The sequence below is a fragment of the Phaethon aethereus genome (genome assembly GCF_964289735.1).
Source record: "Phaethon aethereus genome assembly, chromosome: 1".
Classification (NCBI taxonomy): domain Eukaryota; kingdom Metazoa; phylum Chordata; class Aves; order Phaethontiformes; family Phaethontidae; genus Phaethon; species Phaethon aethereus.
Genome location: NC_138575.1, coordinates 85,502,430 through 85,529,331, shown reverse-complemented (window position 1 = coordinate 85,529,331; position 26,902 = coordinate 85,502,430). Strand labels below are relative to the sequence as shown.

The 26,902-nt window shown below is 45.2% G+C and overlaps 1 protein-coding gene across 1 annotated transcript; it reads left to right on the top strand.

Moving 5' to 3' along the window:
• Nucleotides 1-1,052: 1,052 nt before the first annotated feature.
• On the top strand, nt 1,053-25,674 carry TCAF2 (TRPM8 channel associated factor 2). Its single transcript, XM_082014051.1, has 8 exons — nt 1,053-1,083; nt 11,081-11,714; nt 14,043-15,013; nt 16,986-17,080; nt 18,119-18,332; nt 19,191-19,430; nt 22,252-22,589; nt 25,383-25,674. The coding sequence occupies exons 1-8, from the start codon at nt 1,071-1,073 to the stop codon at nt 25,626-25,628; spliced, it is 2,751 nt and encodes a 916-aa protein (XP_081870177.1). The 5' UTR covers nt 1,053-1,070; the 3' UTR covers nt 25,629-25,674.
• The last annotated feature ends 1,228 nt before the right edge of the window (nt 25,675-26,902 follow it).

Genomic DNA, 26,902 nt, shown 5'->3' with positions numbered 1-26,902 from the left:
CTGTTGCCGCCTCAGCATTAGCAGGCTTTTGCAGATGCTTGGGCTTGCTTTTCGCCCGCCACGCGCTCGTGAACGATTGCAGGGACGGTCGTAGAAGCAGGCACGGAAGCAACGTGCCGGCAGTGAGCGCGCAGCCTGGGGAGCACAGGCACCCCCGGGTTTGCCGGGCTAGTGATCCCGTTAGAAACCACGTGCTTGAAAACGGTTTGTTACCCTGGACCAGGGAAGGTGACGACATGATTAGGGCACAGATGTAAGCTCTGGGGCTTGCCCGTCCGTATCCATTGGGGTAAGTTGCACCATTTTGTGCCTCAACTTGCTGCTGGAATATTTGTGGATGCATCAGGAGATGTCCCCTCTGCATGTGAAAGAGCACTAGGGCAAGTGTAGAGGAACAAGCAGACCAGGTTCTGGGCTAACCCGACATCTGTACAAACCTCATGGACTGTATGCTATTTTAGGCCAAATAATTTGCAACTTCAATGATGTAAAATCAGCCCAGGACCCTGTCCATCCTTTCGGGTATAACTAACTAAGGGAAAAGCGTTGAACGCGTTCAGCCTGCCACTGCGAGCCATTAACACCGGCTCCCCGCTGTTAATGCTGCCCCGCGCAGCTTTGCGCACTCCCCATGACGAAGCGTCTTCCCAGCCCTTCTTGAACTTTCCCTTCGCGCCTCCCGCTTTCCCGACGGGCGCTGGGTGGGAGGGCTTGCTGCACAGCGGCCCCGCCTGCTTGCCTGCCGCAGCCGCTCGTCCGCGCCGCTAGCTCCAAAAAAGTGGCTGGGGCTCCGCAACCGCAGGCAGATCGCGCACACCCCCTGAGCGTCCGAGGGCGGGGCAGACGCCTGCTTGTTGTGCGCCTTCTGTATCTTCGGCGTGACGTTTGATCCTTCGGTGACAAAACCGGTCACTGAAGGTAAAAGGGAAGAGGCTCACAGGCTGCTGTTCAGTGTTTCCGGAGTTGCTTTTCCAAACCGAATTGCCATCTCGGGCACGGGCCCGTGCAATGCAGATCTCCAAGTTCAGAAGGGATCTTTGGAGAGGCTACAGAAGGTTTGGCAGCAGTACATGAGACTGCTCTGTGAGTATGCATGTTGCATCTCTCCTGACTCTGCATGCAAGCCGGAGTTGTTCTGTGTCAGTATAAACCTGCATCTGTGCACAGTGACCTCCAGCAGCCTTACGATGGTTCTGCCGATGCCAAAGAAAGCAGTAGCAAACGAGCCTAAATAAAGAACCTGTAGTTACTTAAGCAGGTGGATGTAAACTGTGAAATCTACAGGTCTCCTCTGGGAAAAAAAGCATGCTTTTCAACCTCAAGCAAACGTATCCTTTTAGTGCACTTTCAAACTGAGTAAGTAGGGGGGAGGCTGAGAGGGAAAGAAACAATTGTAGTTTCTGGGTGCATTTGGTCTAAAAGCTTCTAGCTGCTGTCAGTTTGCAGTTTAACATGGATGAGTTACTTGGTTGCAGATTAAATCTGGAGGAGGTATAAAGCTGGTTCTGTGCATAGACCCTGGTACGCTGATGAACACAGAGAAACATCTAAGCTGGTTCTGGTCCAGCAGGTCTAGCAGGTCTTGTTAGGAGAGACACAGCAAAAACATGGGAGATACTTCATCTGTCCCCTGACTAATGAGTCTGTATGGGACTGAATTTACATTCTCCAGTCAGCACTAGTACACAAGTTCTCTGCACTTCCCAATTCATTGGGTCTGACCTTTCTTTCCACCTAGATTTTCTAACAATAAACCAATTATGTGTTTGTTTAAGATAAGTTTTTGCTGGTCATCTGCCTTATTTTTGGCAGTGAAGTTTCTGTTTGGGACTAGTACTTTTTCAGCTGTATGTTGCGTACTTCATAATCCCGCATTTAAAAATTGCAGTATGTAGAAATCACAGAATCACAGAATCACTCGGTTGGAAAGGACCTTCAAGATCATCAAGTCCAACCATTAATCCAGTGCCACCATGTTCCCTAAACCATGTCTTGAAGCGCCACATCCACACGTTTTTTGAACACTTCCAGAGATGGCGACTCCACCACCTCCCTGGGCAGTCTGTTCTAATGTCTGACCACCCTCTCAGTGAAGAAATTTTTCCTAATATCCAATCTAAACCTCCCCTGGCACAACTTGAGGCCATTTCCTCTCGTCCTATCGCTGGTTACTCGGGAGAAGAGACCAGTGCCCTCGTCGCCACAACCCCCTTTCAGGTAGTTGTAGAGAGCAATAAGGTCTCCCCTCAGCCTCCTCCAGACTAAACAACCCTAGTTCCCTCAGCTGCTCTTCATAAGACTTGTGCTCCAGACCCCTCACTAGCTTTGTTGCCCTTCTCTGGACACGCTCCAGCACCTCAGCATCCTTCTTGTAGTGAGGGGCCCAAAACTGAACACAGTATTCAAGGTGCAGCCTCACCAGTGCTCAATACAGGGGCACAATCACTTCCCTACTCCTGCTGGCCACACTATTTCTGATACAGGCCAGGACACTGTTGGCCTTCTTGGCCACCTGGGCACACTGCTGGCTCATATTCAGCCGGCTGTCAACCAGCATCCCCAGGTCCCTTTCCGCTGGGCAGCTCTCTAGCCACTCCTCCCCAAGCCTGTAACGTTGCATGGGGTTGTTGTGTCCCAAGTGCAGGACCCAGCACTTGGCCTTATTAAACCTCATACAGTTGACTTCTGCCCATCGATCCAGCCTGTCCAGATCCCTCTGCAGAGCCCTCCTACCCTCCAGCAGATCAACACTCCCACCCAACTTGGTGTCATCTGCAAACTTACTGAGGGAGCACTCGATTCCCTCATCTAGATCATCTATAAAGATACTGAACAAGACCAGCCCCAGAACCGTGCCCTGGGGAACACCGCTTGTGACCAGCCGCCAGCCGGTTTTAATGCCGTTCACCACAACTCTCTGTGCTCGGCCATCCAGCCAGTTCCTCACCCAGCGAAGAGTAAACCTGTCTAAGCCACGAGCCGCCAGTTTCTCCATTAGAATGCTGTGGGAGACACTGTCAAAGGCTTTACTAAAGTCCAGGTAGACAACATCCACAGCCTTTCCCTCATCCACTAGGCAGGTCACCTGGTCATAGAAGGAGATCAGGTTCGTCAAGCAGGACCTGCCTTTCATGAACCCATGCTGGCTGGGCCTGATCCCAAATGGTGCCATATTAGCTACAACTGCCAAACATGCTAGCACCAAGTTTAGGAAAGTGATAAATAGTGAAACAGAAAGGAAATCTCCTGGTGGAGACCTCTTACCGGTGTTATATATCTCATATTTTCAGCCATTCCCTTGTTTTCAGCATACGAGTGCAAACTCTCAAACTCTTACATAAGTAATTTAAATGCAGTACTGCAGGATGTGTCCCATAGTCATTTTTCAAAGCCTGCTTAGATTTTAAGGGCCTCCCTTAGGGTGCAACAGACAAAAGTTGAAAGCTGGCTATATGTGGAGGGCTTTATGGAAAAGGGAGGCAGAGATAGCAGAAAAAAAGGCAATGAGTGTTTTAGATGATACCAATGCCATAATGCTTTTGCTAGGATATATATGGGTGGAAGGCAGGTCAGAATCTCCTCTGTCTTTCAAGCCTCTTTTAAGGCATGTTTATAGTACCACAGCATTGGAAAGGAGCCTTAATGTCATGTCAGGCCTGTTTTCAGATGATATTTGGTAGACACAATTTTGAAACTAAGCAAGGTGGGGACAATACAAAGGAAAGATTTCAGAACTTGATGGGTACCCTTAGGAGATGTGAAAATGAAAATTTTGGCAATAGCTTTCAGGCAGAGTGAAAGACAAGTGAGATGATTGCCTAAAATAGCAGAGAATAGCCTGGGCAGTTAAATGTCCTGAAAACAATTAATTGCAGCAAGAGTCTGGAACGGCCTCCCAGGACATGAACCCTATCTAAAGCTGGTCTGCAACATGCTAGATTTATGAACAGGTTTATATAAAGACTTGCTAGAGATAACAAGGTTTGGACATAAAACATAAAAGATGTTGTAGGGCAGCACAGCTCAGCTGTAGCTTTATTGCCAGGTCCTGCACAGTCAAGGGCAGGACTTGGGGTGGCCTAGCCCATGGGTGCTGTCAAAGGGTCGACTTTCTGGGTATGTCATGGCTCAAGTCACTGCACTGTGTAGGTTGACCAAAGCCCCGCCATGACAGACTATGGCCTGGAGAGTCACTTCCCCAGTTGTGTGGATCAGGCTGGCACCACAGACTCACAAAAATGGGGATAAGAAGTAGTGAGGTATGCGGGTCTGTACAATCTCAACAATGACAATACGAGATAACAGCAAACAGAGTAACAAAAAGGGAACGACCCTGAATATTCATTTGTGATTGGAACACAAACTGAATGCAAGCTCATCATGAGCACTGGGTTCATGCTTGATTGGCTTGAAAGGGCCAGGTACAGGGTGTAAGAAAGGAAAAAGACGGAAGCCACACACTCTGTGTCGACTCAGATTTATGGCCAGCTGGCAGGCGGACTGGCAGCCCAGCCATCGGCAGGGACGCCCCTGATGCCAGCTGCCAGGGAAGACATGATTCAACCCAGCGCAGCTCAAGTGTGGTGAGGACATTCCTGGGGAAACTAATACCAGAGGGATAGCTTATAGGACATGGGCAACAGCAATGATTTGTGCATCCATGTTATTTGAAGTAAGGCCTTAAAACGTTGATTGATAGTAAATACCTATCTAGCTGCAGTAATGAAGAACTAAGTAAATGTGTTACTTTTTTTTTTACTCGGCACATGTTTCTTCTTAGTGGTTGCTTGGTTAGTCTCAGAATCCGAAAGAAACCTTGAATGCTCCTCTGTTGGTGTGTCACACGTATACTGAGTTGGAAAAGAATATGATTTAAGAGATCAGAGGTAGCTTGTAATACTTCTGCTTGTTGCATTATAAAATATAATCACAGAATCACAGAATCATTAAGGTTGGAAAAGATGGTCATCAATTCTAACCATCAACCCAACACCACCATGCCCACTAAACCATGTCCTGAAGTGCCACATCCACATGTTTTTTGAATACTTCCCATGATGATGACACCACCACCTCCCTGGGCAGCCTGTTTGACCACTCTCTCAGTAAATAAATTTTTCCTAATATTCAATCTAAACCTCCCCTGGCGCAACTTGAGGCCATTTGCTCTCATCCTATCGCTAGTTACTTGGGAGGAGACCAACACCCACCTCGCCACAACCACCTTTCAGGTAGTTGTAGAGAGCGATAAGGTCTCCCCTCAGCCTCTAAACTAAACAATCCCAGTTTGCTCAGCGGCTGCTCATAAGACTTGTTCTCCAAACCCCTCACCAGCTTTGCTGCCCATCTTTGGACACACTCCAGCAACTCAACGTCCTTCTTGTAGTGAGGGGCAATGGTGCTGGATAAGGAGGAAGCAATATTCAGTTTATGTGAACTGCACATTTGTTTTGTTACAGTAAGTGGTGCTACTCTTGAAGTCCACAGTAGGGCACAAAACTTCATCAGTCTAACCCTACACCCTTAGTTTGTGTGACATGTCTGTGATAGGCCATTGATAGGCCATTAAGGATGTCCGCCACTTCCCGCCACCTGAGTTACACCCAGCCCATTCTTCAGTCTCCCCTTCAGTGAGCTGTCCCAGTATCCTTGCTTTCCCTTGCTCCACAGCAGTATATAGCAAAACAAGTCCTGTGCTGTCCTTTTAGTTTAGAAGACAAAGTTGTTGTTTTTCCTTATCCTTTACCACATCACTGCAGACTATAGAAGATTGGCAAGGGCCCACATGCAAAGAGCATTAGATCTCTTCTCTGTTCCTTTTCAAATGAAAACAGTGGTGTTGCACTAATCTGCTTTAAAACCTAGCGACATTTAAAGAGAAATTATCTGAGCCGCTCTATAGCAGGCATGCAAATGAGACTAAACCCTCCAGCGTGGGACTGGAAAAGGGCTCTGTATCTCCAGTTCCTGGAGATTTCTGAGCTGCTCTGCTCCTTGTTCACCCGCAGATGTCAACACTTTTCTAAAACTACAGGCCATAGAGCTTGCATTTTAGGCAAGCTCTCTTTTTTTTTTTAATTATTTTCTAGTAAGGTTATGATTTCTTCTCCTGTGCTCCTGCACATTACTTTCTATTATTTGGTAACTTCATTTATGTGATATGTGCTGTCCTTTTTGTGTCACAGATATAGATATTAAAAAAGATTAAACAGCACTTTTTTGTATAGATGTCTCTGCTGATTCACTGTATCCCTGTCTTTACTGATCATAGCCCATCAGCCTGCTTTCAGTTCATAGGAAATTAGTAAAATTAATTTTAATTAAGATGTTAATTACCTTCCTGAATGCAAAATTATTTTAAAATATCCAGACAGATGTCATCAGCTGCTTTCATTTTGTTCTTTTCTTGCCTTACCTTTAAAGCAATTGTAGTGTTTTGTAATCTGCTGCTGTAAAGTGCCATATGAAAATAACACCAAAACCAGTAATTACAGGTGGCAATTGGCTGAGTGATTCTGCTGCACTTTTACTAAAAAAAAATTTAAAATTTTTTAATTGATTTTCAATGTTTTCTAATAACTCTTAACACTGTACTTGTAAAAATATAAATATAAATACAGTAACTTCCTTTGGTAATTGCTTTCTTGATCAAATTTTAGAGTTGTCATTAATTTACATCCTAATCGGCTGCTTCTTTGGCTCTATTTCCCTTTGGTGTATTTAGCTTTGTTCTTCTGTTACATAACATTAGAAAGGCTTTTTTTAATGTATTTTTTTGTAACTTTGTCTTTCCCATGCAAGCTTTCTTGCTTGGCTGCCTCTCACTTCTCCATCTGTATCAGGGGAAGTTCAGATTGGACATTAGGAAAAGGTTCTTCACTGAAAGGGTGGTCAGTCACTGGAACAGGTGCCCCAGGGATGTGGTCACGGCTCCAAGCCTGTCAAGAGTTCAAGGAGAATCTGGATGACACTGTTAGTCATACGGTTTAGTTTTAGGTAGTCCTGTGAGGAGTAGGGAGTTGGACTCAGTGATCCTTATGGGTCCCTTTTTTTTTTGAGCTATTCTGTGATTCTATGATCTCCACTAGGTGCCTTGTTATACCATAGTTTTTAGCAGTTCTTTAAGAAAGCTTATTGTCCAAGTTTAAATGTTGTATTCTCTTTTGCATGCCATCCATTGCACCTGAATTTGTTGCTTCATCTCGCCACCCTTCTTGCACATTGCTTTATCTTTAAATTTCATGGCTTGCTGCTTTTAGCCTACCCCACTGGTGACTTCATGGTGCTTATGCTTTCACAGGTGTTGAAAAGGGTGGAGAAGTATGCAGAACATACCTGAGATGTTCAGTCTTGAGAGTCGGTGTCTCCATGTTCAGATTAACACAAATTTAAGCCCGTTCTCAAGTGGTCCAGCCTCACAGTAACCCTGGATGCTGTATGCATGTGAGCGCATGCTGACCAAGAGCAAGTTCCTGATCGTGCAGCAGGGCAGAGCCTGAGTACATTACTGCCCTAACATCAGCCCAGACTCTCACTTGTATGCTTAGGCCAGCTTTAGAGACCACTTACTCTTGCAGTGTAGACACTGCTTTTCTTTATAAGAATATACCATAGAACTTTGAAGTACACTTGCGATTTTTATGTATGTTCAATTTGCATTTTTGCTACACAGCACACGAATCAGAGAATCATAGAATGGTTTGGGTTGGAAGGGACTTTCAGTGATCACCTAGTCCAACCCTCCGTGCCCTGCTGGGATATCTTTCACTAAGTGAGGTTGCTCAAAGCCCCGTCCACCTGACTTTGAAAACTTCCACTGATGGGGCATCCACAGTTTCTCTGGGATCTAGGGTCTCACCACGCTCATCATGAAAACTTTCTTCCTTATATCCAATTTAAATCTTTAGTATAAAGATTTACTCTCTTTTAGTATAAAACCCTGTTGATGACGAACAGATGTAATGAATAGAAGTACTTTTGTCTCTCCAGCAAATGCTGAATGTCAGTATTCCTCTCCTTGCTCAATTTGTGGATAAACATGTTAAGAAGCAAGAGCCCACCAATTTTTTACTGCCTTGACTGAAGCATACTTGGTGCTTGGTTACTGTGTGGACAGCTAGACTGTAAATCTGAGAGAGAGGAAAGACTGGAAACCCCAGGAGTACCCCTTGTTTAGGAGGAGCAGTCAAAGCGCCAGGAATTGTGCCTATCACTCACTTAGGCTGCCTGTATTCTTAACAAGTCATTCACTCCAGTGGCTGTCCTGTGCCTTTTGTCATGTTCCTCTCGATATTGCACAATCCTATACATTTTACTCATGAAGATCCTCGCAGGCTTTACAGGGACTGTAAAGATTCACCTCAAAGTGACTGAGCACTTGACACACAAGGTCTGTTCCCTTATTCACCCTTAGAGCTCCCCCCAGGTCACGTGTCTCCCAGAGCTATTCTTCCTGAGTGGACCAAGAGGTATTCCTTCCGGTATTCCTTCCTTTGTACAACATCCCTTTTGCCTGGGTGTGATGGCTTCTGGATAGCAGATGATGGAATCTTAAGTCTGCATTTAATGAAGCCCAAATACCTTCCCATCAGGTTTTTGTCCCTTTGTCAGAGACAGAAGATAGGCTAGGAGAGAACTAGTAATTTGGCAGGATTTATAAATATATGCTCCAATACCTACTCTCAATATTCTCAGCTCTGCTGGGAGTGGGAACTGTGGAGGTGACGAGTGGAAGGGGCAGGAGGGAAGACAAGGAATTGAGAGTCTTTGACTCATTCGAGACACTGTCATAGAGAATTTGCACTTCTATGGGAAGGGAGGCAGCTAGGAGCCACAATCTTTCCCTTCCCTCTCTGTGTGCCCAGATCTAGTAGTTGTTTCCTCCTGTTTGATGTGACAGACATACAGCTCAGTCTTCCGCAGCTTCCTGCAATTCTTGTTAGAGATAGGTGTTCTCTGTCCCTGCTGTGTCTTCTAGACACAGTCCTCTCTCTAGAAAAGTCCTCTCTCTAGAAAAAGGAGTTCACCTGTAGTTTTGTCTGCTCTGGGTCTAATGAGTACACTTCCTTCCTTCAGTCCACGCTGAAATGGTTAATACAATGGAAATGGAGAAATTGTGATTCCATAGAGATAAGGAATTCTGTTATATGGTGATAACTGCATTCAGTTCTTAACTGAATTAAGAGAGTTAAAATCCTTCCCAAGACAGCCACACCTTGTTCTGGATAAATTCCGAGGAGCACCCATATTCTTTTATGGGTCTGGAGTCTAGTATGTTAGCTTTCAAATCCTGTGATAAGAAGAAGGGTGGGGGATAAGAAGTAAGGGTTGGTTTTTACTGAATTTAATTCAAATCTAGTCCTGTAGGGTAGTCCTCAGGTAGAATATCAGTTGCTGAAACTATCCACATGATTTTTCCTCTCCCCTACACCATGGTCAGAGTATCATTATAGGTACATTAGTATGAAATCCACAGAAGCCACCAGAAAAAAAAACTTTAGTATTTTCTCAAGCTGTGTTACTACTTTGTTGCATGATGCCTGGTAAAACAACCTAAACCACTTAGATCTGGTATTTGCCGTTAAATGGAGGGCTTATTCAAACCCAGGGAAACAAAGCTGGAATTCAGGCTAAGCCAGCAAACAAGCCCTAAATTACTGGGCAATGCAGTTTTTATCCTATGTCAATAGGATAAAATAGGACAGCAGCTTTGAGTCATAAATCATGTGTAAAACAACAGTGGAGTCTCACGAGAGTTTGGGTGAAAAACAGGAGCTTCCAGGCGTGTCCAGAGGATAAGCAATGGGAATGGTACCGTCATTCTTGATCAGGTTGCCATTTCTGAGCACCCTGGGCCTTGTGACAAATACAAATCAAGGATGCTACTTCTCCAGGATTTCTCCATTTTCCTCTGTTTGCATGCCAGGGATTTGCTTTCAGAGTAGCCAAATATGAAATGTATGTGAAGACCAGAGAACACTGCTACAGTTTTGGCAGTGTGGAAAGGGCCAGGCCCGCCACAGAGCAACTCCTTCCCTTGCTGTAGGCGTTGTGCTTGGAGTCAGCCTTGTGAATGACAGGAACTGGGTGGGACTGGGTCATACACTCTACCTCAAAACCTTCCTGTTTGCATAGTCACAGCAGCCCCAGCTCAGCAGAAGATAATTTTGCTGAAGAGCTAAGCCAAACTTTCAAATGGAGGGAGCCTAAAATAGAGCACGTCACCCATAAACCTCAAAGGGCTTGGCAATCAAGGTCAGTACCACTCTCCTTACTTCACAGGTGGGAAAGCAGGTGAAACAAAGGTACAGAAAAGGAAAATTATTTCCTTGAGATCTTGTGGCAGTTTGGATCAGGGAACTAGGGCATGAATCTCCTCTGCCCAGACCTGCTCTCACAGGTACTGTTTGACTTACTTAAACTAATAGTTATTCCAGGGGAGCTGGTTGTCTCCATCATTTCTGCTGATTCTCCTCCCCCTCACAGCACCTCATAATACTAAGCAAGGGCTTATAGTGCCTAAGTGGAGGTAGAAAAGTACAACTTTGGAAAACCATCTTGCAGCAACTGTATGTAGCTCCGTATGTATCCAGTTAGGAACTAAAATGTGAACTGCATTTTTAAATATGCTGTGTGTTGTGTTGATAAGGTCTTTTCATTTTCTGGCTATTTCCGTGTAAACCACCTCTACCAGGCAAGTTCTTAGTAGACTTCCTGGAGCCTCTGGCACTCTCCTTCTCCAAATAAATTGTTAATGGGAAAGTGAATATCTTTATTTCCCTGTTGTCTTCCATAATGCATAGTAGAATTTGTTGAAACAGTCACTTTCTTTTCCTCCATCATCTTTATGTAATGTTTAAATCAGTTTAAATGGTAAATAGTGTGATAACAAAGACAAACAAGCAAACAAAAAAAATCCCAAATCCCTGAAAAAGTTGTTTCTACAAAGCTGCTTCCAGTAAATTATTCCCATTTGTTTGGAGTTCCTACTAGACAACAAAGAAATTACCCCACAGGGTTGTTACAGCTGTTCTTTATTTCTGAGCCATACTGTAAAGAATGTTGGTCTTCTCTCCACCAGATAAGATGGACGTGAAGATGAAACCCTCTGCTACCTATGAGCTGTTAGTGGACGGTGTTGGGCCATGGGACTTCGCTGGTGGTTTTGTTCCTTGTGAGCTGCTACTTATTGGAGAGGATGCCTACCCTGTGCTTGTGAGCTCTAAGAAGCAGGTTCTGATTGCTGTTTCACAGTACGGGAAGGGCCGGATGGTGGTTGTTTCCCATGAAGGAATCTTGAAGGACTCCAAGTTTTCCCAGTTCCTCAGAAATGCTGTGGAGTGGCTCAAGCCTTCCCCTGAGGCCCTGGTTGGGGTCCATCTTCATTTGGATTCCCTCTCCCAGCTGCTGCTCAGGGCTGGCAGCAAAGTACAGGCTGGGGCAGAGCTCAGCCCCTCCCTGGGGGTGTACTGTATGGATGCCTATGATGGCACACAGGCAAAACACCTGGTGCGCTTTGTAAAGGAGGGTGGAGGGCTGCTCATTGGTGGCCAAGCCTGGCACTGGGCTAATCAACATGGTAAGGAGAAGGTGCTGTTTGAATTCCCTGGGAACCAGGTGACCAGCGTGGCTGGCGTGTACTTCACGGGAAACACTGTGGAGAAAGGCATCTTCAAAGTCGCCAAGAAAATTTCCAAGATACCCTTAATTGTCCCGTGAGTATCTGAACTTGTTCTCTAAACAACTGATCATGTTATGCAGGTGAGGTGTTCATAGAAGATTCTTGAGGTGAGAGGTGAGGATGATGCCGAATGCTGGTCCTTTATTAAAGGCTATTAGCCAGGGTGGGATACAACTGTTGTCTTCCAATTTAAGGGGGACCTTCCTGCTGTTTGAGATTGGAAAGAATGGTGTCTTTGACTGCTTCCAGGGTAGCTGGGCCAGGCCCAGGGAATTCATTCAAGGGGAAGGAAATGAGGGGAGTCGTCTTTCAGAGCAGTCTGCCGGACCAAGTGTGCCTGAGTGCAACACACAGCAACACGGGGACAGGGGTGGGAGGACTAACACCTCTCCCTCTCCCCAGACGTGTGTATATTCAGGGCAACTTTCCCATAGTTCAAAGCCAGGTTGGAGATGGAGCACCAGGCCAGCCCTCTGGGGCAGGCTCTGGCTGGCAGCTGCTAAACCTGTTTAGCCTGTTCCTTGCAGAAATTCACCTTCTGCAGGTGAAGCCCAGGGTCTGGCACAGAGCTGAGGGGGCGGGCTGGGTGCCACATCCCTTCTCAGCTTCCGACACAAGCTGTGGGCAGGAAGTCTCTGTGCTCCCAGTTCTTTTGGGATTCCAGCCTGGCCCCCTGGGTCCTGGAGCAGCAGGTGTAAAACTCAGGCTGTTGTATTGCACAGCAGACCAAGCAGCAGAGTCCTGGGCATTGCTCTGCCGTCTTCCTCCATCTCCCGTTGCCAGTGGGTGTGCCAGGCTGTGCCTCATGACACTTTCTGCTGAGTTACACAAGGGGCAGTGGGTTCTTCTAGGAGCATGAGTGCTGCTGTGCTTCCTCTGTGTGGCAGCTTCATGTCACTGCAATGGAAGCTGCAACAATTACAATAGAATTCCCTGCAAGTCTTTCCTTTACAGCCTTTTCCTTGTGGATATATAATATGAAATTTCTATTGTTTTCAAATGAATAATTGGATTTGATACTCTCTGGGTGCTCAATTTGTTTCTCAATAAAGGTGGTGGAAAGCTCTGCTGTTGAATTCAGCAAAGTGCTTAGGATGCAGCTAACAAATGAAGTTAATAAAAATTTTCTGATTCATTCTTTTTCCCACTTACAGTGCATGGGCATGTTCACACTGCCTCATGCACGGTGGATGGAAGAGGGAGAGAGGTGGAGAATTCAGGAGAGAAAAATTACATAGTAATTAACAAGACATTAAAAGATTACTAATGGTCAATTACACCTTGTTTAGTGTGCTTTTGTAATGGTTTTTATTGCATCCAGAGCCACAGAGAAATTTAGATATGTAATTTCCGTAAGACACAACAGCTCTGTGCTCCTGGGCCTTACTGCTGGCCTTTGCTTAACCCACAGAATCAGACTGCACTCTAAGGCAGGTGCTGTGCCATATGCCTGGGCACATACTCTGTATGACCAAGCGTGTCAGTAAAGTAATAACAAAAGGAGAGCTGCAGATTTCATTCCTGTCCTATGGGCATGCAGAAGGGCAGCATAATTTATTCTTATTGAGTTGGCTGCAGTGGCCATGTAACAGCAGATTCTTTCCAAACGTTGGGAGAAAACTGTGTTTGGCAGAACCAGGAGAAAGTATAAACAAAGCAAATGACAGTAATTCAACATGTCTTTCTCCACTTTCTACACAGTGACATACAGGATTTGTATGGAAATAGCAGAGATAAGAGGGCTTTGCACAGTATAATCTCTTTATATGGTGGAGACCAACTAGTGGTAATGTGAGGACTATGCATTAGGGCCCTGATTCAACTTCTAGTCACTTATTACTTGTCTAGCTGTGTGTCTGCCTGTCCATCTAGCCTATCTGGCCTAGCTATCCTTTCTTCAGTTCTCAACAGTAACACGAGGCTGGGAGAAGACACAGAGAAATCTTTCGGGCTTGCCTAGCTGATAATGACTAGGGTGGGATAAAACAGAAAGTTTCTGTTGTAGGAGATCTGCCAATCCCCACATCATTTGCAGTTTAAAGCCACAGTTTAAAAAATACGAAAGGTCTTCTGATTCTTGAGTTTCTGCAATGTATTTCAAGCAGCCCTTGAAAGTCAGAGGTCTAGAACCTTCTTTTTGACCTCTTCTTTCTCTGTTCTTTTTTTTTTTTTTTTTTGCTTGGCTGAAAAAACAGAAGCTTTAAAAGGAGAAAAATGAGGTACTGACGGATTTTTTTTTTAAATGAACTGGCAACATGATTACTAGGATGAGGGAGGAAGAAGAGGCAGGGATGATTAAGGTGGCCTTTTGTGGAAACGATTCTGTGACGAGGACTAACCTGGACCTCTCTTGATTTTGCAGGCACCAGGCCAACCTTGGCCTTGATGCTGAGTTTCTGCTGCATGGTGTGTCAGAGCTGGATTTGGTGACGGGGGGCATACCCTCCATCTTGCTGGTGCATGGTGTACTCTCCTTCCCGCTCTGCCTGGACGGGTCACACCGCTGCCTCTTAGCTGCGGCACACTATGGTCGAGGCCGTGTTGTGGTGGCAACCCATGAGAGCCAGCTGTTCTCCCCAAAGCTGGCCAGATTCCTGCTCAATGCTGTCCGCTGGCTGGATGCTGGGAGAAAGGGACTGGTGGGTGTGAATGCCAGCCTGAAGAAACTCTGTAGCCTCCTGTCTCAGGAAGAAGTGAAGTCACAGGTGTCACAGCTGACAGGTGACATCAGTGTGTACTGCTGCTCCTCGTACAGTGACAGAGAGGCGGAGAGGGTTCATGCTTTTGTGGCAGAGGGAGGTGGCCTATTGATTGGAGGCCAGGCCTGGTACTGGGCTTCCCAGAACCGTGACAAAGCTGCCGTGGCAAAATATCCTGGCAACAAAATCCTGAACCGCTTTGGGATGAGCATTCTGGGGCAGAGCATCCAGGCAGCTAAGCACCCGGCCGTGGGGGCTGGGGAGCACTACCACTTCCGCAAGGCACTTGCTCTTTTCAGCAGGCATGTAGACAAGCATGAGGAGCTTAAGGCCCCCTTGAAGGACTGGCTGCAAAGGCTAGCCCAAGATTGCACTGCCTTTCTGCACATTCCAGCCCATGACTGCCCTGCATATGCCTCGCTCCACCGCATCTTGACCAAAGTGCTTCAGAGAAGTGGGATCCCCCATGTCAGCAGGCACTGCCCTGTCAAGAGCAACTCCAAAGAGGCAGTCCTTCTATGCATGGCGACCGAGCTGTCCCTCACCATGACGGACAGTGCAGCCCTAGTGCAGAAGTCTGCTGCTGGGGTCTGTGCCCTCCCCGTCACTGTGGAAATTGATGGCACAAACCCAGGTGAGGAGTGTCTCCCTTCCTCTTGAGGCATCCTGTTGCTGGGATCGTTGAGGCACTCATCCTCAGTGTGCGTGTGTCTGTGTATGTCTGAACATGGGGACAGATGTTCAAGTTCATTGTGGGCTTGTGAGGAGACTGACCTCTGTGTAGTGGCAGACAGGCTCCTTTTGTGGCCAGCCCTGATTTCAGCTCTCTGAAACACCACGTGAAAGTCCTGCTTTGTTGTGGTTGGTGCACAGGCACTTGTGGGAGAAGAACCCCCTAACAGAGGCACCTCAGGGTACTTGCAGAGAACAGTGGCTTTGGTAAGAAAGCTTTCTTGAGAAACCCTGGGCTCTACACCGTAGGTTGTTGTTGCCATAGTTGTGCTGATACAGCTGACAATGGGGCCATCCTATGAAGAGGTAGAAATTAGGAACAAAAGGCTTTTGTTATTTTTTGTATAAATAATTTCAGCCTGAGTTATAGCGCAGTCTCACAACTTGTGTCAGTTGATGGACTGAAGGTCTGGTTTTGGGCATGAAAACAAAAGGCTGGAAGCATGGTGGGAACTACTTGGACTGACACCACCACGGAAGCCAATGTATTTGGTAATTACCCCCTGAATGATTTGTCTAAGCTTAGGCCTTCTATCTATACAACCTTGCTGAGATTCCTGCTCACAGCTGATATGTTTAAATTCTAGGTTAAATTCCACTAGTAAGGTCGAACAGGTTAATCTTGATTTTTTGGGGTTAGAATATGATTGAGAGGAGTTGTTTCCAAACTGTTTTATGAGATAAAGGAGGGTGTTCTGGAGTGGCGATGTCTTAGTGCAGAGGATATACGGAGAGATAAGTTGTGGAATAACTGCTCACTGATTTTAACACTAATTAGTCAGGACAAAGAGGAAAATTGTTAGGGTTGGCTGAACTGAATGCATTGGATTGAACACAGTATTTTGTTTGACCAGAAATATTCAGAATTTGTGTCATTTCACGTAAACAAAGAAGAAAGAAATGTTGGCAAACCCTGAACAACATTTCAAAACTGCCTTTGGTGCAAATTCAGCAAAACTGAGGTGAATTGGTGAAACATTGTAATGTGGTCTAATTTGCATTTTTCCTTGGTTTTGCTTGACAAAACTGGTCAAGTTTTCTTGGAGGACAGGAAAGGTTGTAAGTTTGGGGCTTATGACAGTTCAGCTCTTTTTATAACTTTTGCTTTTTGTGTTGAAATATGCTTGAGTAAGCTTTATGTCAGAACCAGGTAGTGGATTTTGCCTGATCGGTGCAGTAGCGATAGATCAGTTTTGCACTGTCTATCACAATTGTTTACAGAGATCTAGGTAGAGGAGACTTGCATTTCCATGGGAAGACTGTTAGAAACATGCTGAATTGGGGTACCCAATATCTGCCATACCACTACAGTTATACCTAGCATAGGACAGTCCTTTTAGGCTTTCTTGTAATTTCAGTCAGCTAGAAATGGAAATTCTTGTGGGCCCCAGCTTGTGCTGGACCAGTCAGTAAGGAAAAATGCGATGTCACTGTTAGTCTGTTATTTAGGAAATGGTTTGTGACCATTACAACTTCAACTGTGTTTAATACCACCACAGTATGCACCTCTTATGAGGGCTTTAGGGTAAGAGGATCTGAGTGGAAGAGTGTTGGGGTTTTGGTTTCTTTCTTTTCTTCTTATTTTTAAAATATACTAGTAAACGTATTTAAGCTTGTCATTTCTAGAAGTTCAAATTTGGGTGGGCTTGCTTGCTAATGGTGTGATTAATAATCTTGTTCACGCAGCTACACTATTGCTTTAAAACTGTATTTCTGACAGGCTGGGTAAAATGTGAGACAATTTTGTGAGTGTAGAGCAAGGGAAAAAAAAAAGGATGGAAGATTCTTCTGTTGCAGCTTGAAATCTCCAGAATCCATAAAGTCAGGCCAAAGAAGTGCTTGATTGTTTAGGACTCTGTTCTCTTACCGTTTAGGTAAGACAGCCTGGAGGAGTACGGGACTCTACCTCCCTGAAGGGCACACAGCAGTTATAACATTCCCTTGCCTCGTGGTCGGTGCTGGCCTGAAGGTAAGCTGTCTCTAGTTGGCTTCTGTTCATACCAATGCGTTTGTCAGGTGAGCACTCAAAAACAGCTCGCAGAAGGGTTTTCTCACGGGTTTTGCTGCCTTTCCGTCCTTTCGTACTGCTGCCACCCTGTGGCACTTTCCATGCATTGTCATAATTTTTCAGCTTGTTTCCCACTCTCTTCTGTTGCATTCCTCTTATTTCTGTGTGCTGGCAGGATAATTGAGTGTGGCTGCTGCCTGAAGGCAGCCGTATTTGTTTTGTTATCGTGCAAAGAGAACTGATCAAGGTGATTTTCAGGCCCTTCTGTGCACCAAACTTAGTTCTGTCTCTCTAGATCTCTCGTAAGGTACTTTCACAGTATTTTACAGTACTTTCGCCTTTTGTCAGGTACTGTCACTATTGCTTATGTAGATGTATCCAGCTCAGATATAAACTAGTTACCTGGGATCCCATTCTCTGCAAAGTATGAAGCAGATAAATGCCTAACTGCTTGGATATTTTTTGCAGTGAGCTTTCTGCAGCTGAAATACAAAGTTAAGTCAAGTCCAATGTTTCTGTCTGATCCTGCAGCCACATGCTGTTTGTTTTACTGTATGAGGACCAAGAAACAGGCACAATAAAAGAAGCTGGTAGTGATCACATCCTTCCAACTCATATGTTACAGGATGTGACTTTGGTGCTGGTGGAGGGTGAAAGAATGATCAATGCAAGTACAGCACAGTGAAAGAAGTCACTGCAGTACCCTGAACTGGTGAAGAAGGATGTAGTTGACCCAGTAACAATGGGACTATAGCTGTAAGAATGCTGTCTGAGATAGGGGTAGCACTGAACTTCATGAGCTTTTTTCACTGTATTGGCTGCTTCTGGTCACCTGTTTTCACAGGCTGAAAACTTGAACTAGGCTGGAGTCAGAAAGCTGCTTCTGTGTGCATGCCCTGCAGGGCAGTGCTGAAGCAGATGGCTCAGAGTGTGGCGGACGGTCTGCCAGGTCATACTTGGAGCCCTTTGGTCAGCTCTTCCTACCCTTCTGTTTGCCAGGTGCAGATTGGGTGTCACACGGATGATCTCTCTCATGCCACAGAGCTGAAGCGGGCCCCAGTAGTAATACGCACCTGTGATGTTGCCTGCCAGAAAAAGTCTATTTCCTGCCTCTGGGGTGGCCTCATTTACATCGTAGTACCAGCAAGGAGTGTCCTGGGGACAGTGCCCGTCACGGTAGAAGGGGCAGTCAGAGCTCCTTTCTTCAAGCTTGGTAGGTTTGTTTAACTTGGTGCTTTTCACTTTAGTGCCACTCACGGATGCTGCTATCCCTGTGACTGAAAGGAAAGACGGCCCCGTGCTTAGGAATGTCTTAGAAATGTCTGGGTTTAAAAATACCCAGATTTAGTTTCCTGGCTTTGATGTCCTCTGGGATTCTGGGTAAGTCACTTAGTCACTCTGTGCCTGCTACATGGCAGGAGGTAAGTGAAGGAGCTGTCACAAAATGGGCAGGGTTTGTCCAAACCAACATTTCTTGGAGGTTGGAATTGTCATTTCTGATAGAAACCGTTGTGTTGGAGGGAGGCAGGCTGACCTCTGCCACGACAAAGCTTGCCTTGCACTCTGCCTGCATATGTGACCCCATATGGCCATCTCCACTCCCTACAGTAAATCTCTGATGAATTTCCGATGTTTTCCATCAGTTTCTCTTCTCTTCCTGTATTCAATTTCTTCTTGCTCTTCTGTCAAACTAAACAAACCCAAGGTTGTTCTATGAAACAACAGATCTCTGCTGGAGAAGAAGAAATGAGATGATCGAGAGATGCTGAAGAAGCCTGATGCTTCTTGTTCTCAGGTGGAAAATAGGGATCTGTTCTTGCTATGCTACTACTCTGCTATATGCTAGTCCTTTTCTGTCTGTCTCCCATCCATTAAAGAGCCTGAGGAGACTTCCCAAGCACAGGATGAGGATTAACTAGTTAACAGCCACCAACCCCCGTCACACAACTAACACATACTGTTTTCCAAGAGTATTTCACAACTGTGGTCTCTTTCTCCAGCTTGATGTCTGGGAGAAAAGTGCTCAAAAGTCAGAGCTGTGCCTAACTGATTTTCTGTGTTGTTGATGTAGGGGAGACCTGTGAAAGCCAGTGGAAGGCCTGTATTCAGCACTACCCTGCTCCCTGGGCAGAACTGGCTGTTGAGAATCTCATCCTGACAGTGCCATCTGACAGCATCCGCCACATGGAGAACCCACAGCCACTGCTGACCCTGTGGAATGAGATCATGGTGGCAATAAGCAAATTGGCAGCCATACCAACAAAATTCCCAAGGCCGGAGAGGATTGTAACAGATGTCCAGATCTCATTTGGTAGGTACATTGCCATATGGCCTTCTCAAGGGCTAAGAGACAAGTGGCCTCTAGCAGCAATGTGTGTTCCTTCAAGGTTATTTTGCTAAAACTAGACTGTGAACATATGTAAGGTGTTAAAGGACTGCGACCCTTGCGTAATTGTGAGCTACTCCATCAAGATGGAAACATGGTACGACAGGGCTTAAAAAAAGTATTGACCCTTCCAGATGCTTCCCTGCTCTCAAAACTGGTGTTGTCTCACTCAGCTGTTCTTCTGACTGGGTATGTTAAGAGGCCGAGCTGCTGACTGCAGTGGCTTTGACTGACATGTTGTTATTCATTCTATCGTCTCCTGAATGCACTGCAAAGTCAATACAGCTGGGAGACAGTGACCTGATTTCCATTTTTTCCCTGCCTCAGCCACAGGGCTGTTCTCACACATTCAGTGACAATTGTTAATCCTGTGTGTGCCTACCTACTGGAGATGGGCTCCACAAACGTTATTGTGGGCAAAACTTAGCCTGAAAAGATGTATGCCTGAGATGATGGCAATGGAGAAGTAGAACCAGTATCACTGTCAAAGCTTATGAGTGTGTAATTTTGCAGCTGATGCTACCCCATCTCAGCTTTTCCAATTGTGAACTGAGTGCATGTGATCTAGAGTCAAATTATATGGTAAATGTGAAACTTTGCAATACAAGTTTTGTTCAGTTGTTTTTCAGAATAGACTGGTTAAATTCATCATCCCACAATGACACAAGGGCTTGACATGAACCCTGATGTCTTAACCCTTTGCTAAGCGACATGGAAAGAATTTGTTGCACATCAGACTGGAGAAGAGAAGGCTCGGGAGAGACCTTGTTGCAGCCTTCCAGTACTTAAAGGGGGCCTATAAGAAAGATGGGGACAGACTTTTTAGGAGGGCCTGTTGTGATAGGGCAAGGTGTAATGGTTCTAAACTGCAAGAGGGTAGATTTAGACTAGATATAAGGAAGAAATTTTTCACAATGATGGTGGTGAACCACTGGAACAGGTTGCCCAGAGAGGTGGTAGAAGCCCCATCCCTGGAAACATTCAAAGTCAGGTTTGACAGGGCTCTGAGCAACCTGATCTAGTTGAAGATGTCCCTGCTCATTGCAGGGAGGTTGGACTAGATGACCTTAAAAGGTCCCTTCCAGCCTAAAGATTCTATGATTCTATGATCTTGGGAGTGTTAAGTTCTGCTATCCTGAGTAAATGCCAGTTAAAAAGATCATAGTCTGCAGACTGTCGTGGTTTAGCCCCAGCCAGCAACTATGCACCACGCAGCCGCTCGCTCACTCCCCCACGGTGGCACGGGGGAGAGAATCGGAAGAGTAAAAGTGAGGAAACTCATGGTTTGAGATAAAGACAGTTTAATAAGTAAAGCAAAAGCCGTGCACGCAAGTAAAGCAAAACAAGGAATTTGTTCACTACTCCCCATGGGCAGGCAGGTGTTCAGCCATCTCCAGGGAAGTAGGGCTCCGTCACGCATAATGGTTTCTTGGGAAGACAGACGCCATAACTCTGAACGTCCCTCCACCCCTTCCTTCTTCTTCGTCCCAGCTTTATATACCGAGCATGACGTTATATGGTAGGGAATATCTCTTTGGCCAGCCTGGGTCAGCTGTCCCAGCTGTGTCCCCTCCCAGCTTCCTGTGCACCCCCAGCCTGCTCGCTGCAGGCCAGCATGAGAAGCTGGACCGTCCTTGACTACTTAACAACAACTCAAAACATCAGCACCTTATCAACATTTTTTCATCCCAAATCCAAAACATAGCCTCACGCTAGCTTCTGTGAAGAAAATTAACTCTACCCTGGTTGAAACCAGGACAAGACATAAAATTCCTTTCTGCTTTGGGTAGTCTAAATCATTCACTCATATTTCTGGGCCTGAACTTTTTGGGTGTTAGTGGCTGCTAAATGCATGCATCCCTCTTATTAAAAAAGAGGGAGCTCAAGATCTTAAATAGTTCCTGCAGGAAGGGGGTTGCCATTCATATTCTCCAACTTGGGTAATCTACAAGCTTAAGTGTCCATCAAAGCCAGCTGTGTAGGCTCCCTAGGTAGTGAGTGTAAAGCTTATCCCTTGCTACAGTAGGTGTTTGAATTCAAGGAGGTGACTGTTATATGAAGTTTTGGGAATCTTCAAGAAGGACAAATTAGGGATGAAGAGAAGGAGTCATAAGTAAAATCCCTTGCAGTGCAAGATTCTTGCCTAGCAAGATGCTGGGAAGTTGTTATAGAATAGCTATTCTGTGAGGTTAAGAACAGGCTTAAGCATGACAAACTGTGGAGCCCTTAAGCATGACAAACTGTGACTTCCATGTGTCTCATCCACACTGCTGACTACTGGAGTGCAGACCTGCAGTATCCACACTCTATGTAGGAAGACTCAAGCTCTGCCAGGGTGCTGAATCACATTATTGCATGGTTGGGTTGACGTTAACTGTGCTCAGTTTGTGAGAGTTCAGGTGTATTCTGGGCAATGGTCAGGCTTTTTCCCCTCATCCTAAAATCTCAACCTCAGTCCAACCATGGGTGTATGCTTATGTATAAAAAGGGAAAGCAGGCAAAACTGTGCTTAACTATGTGTAAAAGTAGTTCAGTACTACCTTTGCACTGCTTATTTAACTATTTGTTATCATGAAACTTGTAGTTTTTCCTTATCTCACAAAGGAAAAAAATTTTCATTCATGGTAACACAGTGTGGTTTGTGCGATGGAGGAAAGGCGCTAGAAAAATGAAAAAAAATACAGTCATTTATGTCTGAAAGGCACTGGGGTGAGCACTTATAGCATGGTACCTGTTTTTCTTGCAGGCTGGATGCATGCTGGCTACCCCATCATGGGCCACCTAGATTCAGTGAAGGAGATGTTAGACATGAAGCACATGCAAACTACTGGTCTTTGGGGTCCTGTCCATGAGCTGGGACACAATCAACAGCAGCCAGCATGGGAGTTTCCCCCTCATACCACAGAGGCCACCTGCAACCTCTGGTCTGTCTATGTTCATGAGAAGGTGCTGGGGATTCCTAGGCATCAGGCCCATCAGGCACTGAGGTCACAGTGTCGGGAGGAAAGAATCAGAGAGTATCTGAAGAAAGGCGCTCAACTGAAGGACTGGGAGGTGTGGACTGCTCTGGAGACATACCTGCAGGTAATTGGGAGAAGCGGGTGTATTCTTGGTGCAGTCAGTGAAGCCTGTGTCAGAAGGATGTCTGCAGCCTGGTGATTGTAGCTGTCATGCCTTATAAGTGTTTGCTTACAATCTGGGTTCATCTTGGGTCCAGAAAGCTCCTGAGAGGTGTACAGACAGAGTGTCTAATGATGATGTCTGCTGAAAGCCGCCTTCTGCCGGACTTACGCTTAGCCACTCAGGACGAGGGCTTAGGTGCAATATACTAATCTTTCTCCGTAGGAGAGAAACAGGAACTGTCCTTGTTTCACAGCATGGGAAAAGGATGATCAAACTTGGGCACAGCTCTTCAATCTGCTGCACATTTCCTGTGGGACGTTGGGTTAATTGGCAAAAAAACCCTTGGTATTGTAAAGTGTCTAGAAGAGCCAGGCTTCTGGCAGTATCCTGGTGAGTTACATGGGTAGGCTGCTCTTTACAAAACATAGCAAACAGCGGGGTGTTCATATCAGCCAATGCACTGAGTGGAGCCAGTGTATTCCATTGAGAGGCAAGGGGACAGGTTCAGCTTATACTCCTGCACATGTAACTGGATCCCTCACTGTTGTCAAGACTCTAAATCATGAACCCTGTCGTAGATTAAAGTGCATTCTCTTGGGAAGCATGCAAGAGAAATTTTTCCCTTCCCCCTTTCCCTTAATCCTTGTAGCAACTGGTAGTCTAATGGAGAGAGCACTCAACTTGATTTTAACTGGGGACTGTAAGGCGAATGTCCATTATGATGGCTTAAGCTACTGACCGTTGTGAGGTGAGTATCCTTCAGCCCCCTTGTCTGGGAGGTCTCACATCTTATATGAACAAGAAAGTATTTATTGGAGGATTATTGATCCTGATTTTTCCACAACCCATAGAAATGCCTGAATCATCAAGCTGAAGTGTCAACCTCTGTTTTCTCTGGTGCAGTGAATATCAAAATAGTTATATGGAGTGGAACAGTTTCAAAAGGGGAGATTTTCCCACACTACCTTACCAGTTTGGCCACTGCCCCACTGCCTCACTCATGCCCTATAGACTGGGATCTCCCATCTCCTGTCTGGCTACTGACAGGACTGCTGGGATAAACATGACATGAAAAAACAATCACATTTCTGTCTGTATACTGTCCTTATTACAGCCATAATGTTTTCTTTTTTTCTATAGAATGGTCTCCACATTCCTTTGAGCCCCACGTTTGGCTGCCAAATATCTAAATAGATACTTTTCACATTCCTTCAACCCAGGAAGTCTTCAGCCTTCTTCAGGCCTGTTTAGGTTGAAATCCTGTCTGGTTCTTACACTTGCATGGCAGCACAGTGTCCTCTGGTCCTGACGTTGCCTGATGGAGCATACCATCTCTCAGAGTTCAGCCTGGATACCCATTTACCTCTCCAGGGTGGTCACTAAAGCCTGTAACACAGATCCTGCAAAAAGAATATAAAAAAATTAGAAAATCAGTTAATTGGCCCAAGAAATTTACAGATTTAAATGAAACAACAAAACTTCTGTCTGTACTGTTCTGTCTCCACCTCCTCACTGCTAACTTTGGACTGAAGTCGGAGACCTCCAAGGTTCTGTCTAGACTAGGAAAAAGAAGCACTTGCAGCATGCTCCAGGAAGCTGGTTCCCCCAGTTGTCCAGGATGTGCCACAGTTCACCCCCACAAGTATCTCTGTTTTCTTCCCATAGAAGACTAGTGACAGGGGAGGGAACAGACAGTTTTCACTGTGGACTTCTTGTGACAAGGAGTTGAGAAGTGTCTGGGATGGATACTTGAAGTCAGGGTCCAGGAGATGCTCCTACATTCTGCAGTTCAGGCATAACATGACATAACATGGTGTGGAGCCACCTCCAGTATAAGTTGGCTTACTGCTTTTGACCTGGCACAAGACCAGGCTCCTTTGTCTCCCACCTTCCACTCAGCCTCCTCATGGCTCTACAACCTCCTCACAAAAAGATACTGCCTGGCCCATAGCTAGTCTCAGCATCAGGAGTTTCCTGGGGATCAATCAATCAATCAATAGGGGATTATCTAAGGTAGATAACCTCCCTGTTTGTTCCATCTAATGTAGAAATGCTGTCTCCTGCTTAGCTGTTCCAGCAGGATGGAGGATTTGTGGAATGCAATTTAGTGTAAATTTGTTTAGTATCAGAAAGTGAGATGTAGGTCATGGCTTGGTAAGGATCTATGGACATTGAGTAGACATTCTGCATCCTGTCATGCTGTTGTTCCAAGTCAGCTCTGCATATTAACCTCATCTTGAGCAACAACGTACATTTCCATCCCTCTTTAAACTCATTACTCATGCAACAGCAGTTTTTCTATCTGAACCCCTTTTGTTCTTATTCCTAGCCAGAGCATGCTCTGCTCACAATCTCTCCTTCCTGTTTTCTGATTACTCCTTGTTCTCCTGTGCTCCTTCTTTCTGAGCTTTTTAGGTTTTCTGTCAGTGTCCTCTGATGCTTTTTCACTGCACAAGAAGCTTTCCTCTACCCAAAGCAGCAGCTTGTATAGTAGGTTGCTGACATTTCTGGCTGCTCCCAATGCATCTTTCATCTCTGTTTTGAGAGGCCAGTGTAATGGGAAGGTGTATTTTTCTGTACTGTAGTTCTGTAAGTTATGTTCTGAAGCCTGAAAGTTGGATGCCTTCATCTAACTTTACATTCATTCTAAAAGACACTGCAGAAACCTGTGGAATTTTCTGTTGCTTGTAACGCAGGAATAATGACAGTGAAATGAGAGCTTCATACTTTTTACACTATATTCTTCTCCATCAGTTGCAGGAAGGGTTTGGTTGGGACCCCTTCATCCACCTCTTCTCTGACTACCAGAAAATGTCCACCATCCCAAAAGACAACCCTTCTAAGATGAACTTGTGGGCACAGAAGTTTTCTCAGCAGGTGAATAAAAACCTGGCTCCGTTTTTTACAGCCTGGGGATGGCCTATCAAGAAAGAGCTGTCTGTGGAACTGTCCTCTTTACCCAAATGGGAACAGGACCCAATGAGATCCTATAGACCATGAAGAAAAAACATCTAAACCTTGATTCTCATTCTAGCTATGGCCTATCTTTTTCCTGTTGTGTGCTGCATGATAGCTCACTGGGTGCTTATATTTACACTGAATTCTTTAGCTTCTTGCTGTCAATGGAGGTCAACCCCAACAGAAATTCAACAGAAACTTCTGTGCAGATCAGCAACCATCTAAGCCATCTTCTGAAGGGTTAAATAATGAATGAGCTTTGTTCTGGGTTCTTCACCTCAGGAGGACTGTAATTCTGAGTATATTTAGTTCCTGCAGAACCTTTCTCTGATGAAACTGAAGTTTTCAGAGTGGAGGAATCACTGAAGCACTCTCAAGGACAATACCAATAGAATGTAGAACTTTAAAGCAAATAGTAGACTCCACAATGTTGTATTCTGCAGTTATAATCTCAGTAACATGAGATTTTCACTATGGTATTGGTTACCCTAAAATCCCTAATTTTTAATCACTCTAAGTATGCAGAACTTCCACACCCACTATCACAAAAGTTACTTTATAATGCTTATATGTAGCTTATATAATACATAGCTGATACTGAAATGCTGTAGATTTCTTCCTACATTGTATGATTGTGTGACCCAATGTCCAGCTTTATGTGGATAAGTCAATTATAAGTTGTAGCTGTCACTCTTACCATAGCCTGACAGCAAGATACATGTCATGCAAGATGGGAGTGGAAACAAAGAAGTGGTTTGGTTGTAGTCAGTAATGGTTTAACTCACGGACTCATCAATGGCTAAAAAATAGGTGCTGACATGACAGCATGAGAGAGCAGAGAGGAGAAAGACAACAGTTCATCAAGACAGAGGACCAGCCTTTTCCAAGGAGCAATGGAAGTTAATGTTTCTCCCACCTCATTCATAATTGCTTGGCTATTATGGGGGTTGGCAAGCATGTTAATGCTTAGCCTAATGACATACCAATCCCAACCCATTCCTTGTTTATCAGCAATAAATAAAACAATCATTGTGGACTTGCAGGTTGTGTATGCGGTCCTACTTTCATGTCTCTATGCCCAGTAAAAAAAGCCTAAATAGAAGTGACCCAAAGATTTGTTACAGCAGCTTTTCATTTTTGTTCTGCCTCAGATGTGGTTCTGATTTCCCTGTGATTCATTACCCTAATATTTTGCTTTGTCTTTCAAATTTTCTTTCCACTCCTATTCACTACTAATATGAGTTGTTCTTCCAATAAAATAAATGCAGAGGCTAATCATAGCTTTGACAGTGTTTCAGTACTGGTTTGTTCCTTGT

What these genes read in the sequence shown, in the direction of transcription:
- TCAF2 (XM_082014051.1), top strand. An exon ending in AAGATACCCTTAATTGTCCC is followed by an intron (nt 11,715 to 14,042) that starts GTGAGTATCTGA and finishes TTGATTTTGCAG; the next exon opens with GCACCAGGCCAACCTTGGCC. An exon ending in AGATGTCCAGATCTCATTTG is followed by an intron (nt 19,431 to 22,251) that starts GTAGGTACATTG and finishes TTTTTCTTGCAG; the next exon opens with GCTGGATGCATGCTGGCTAC.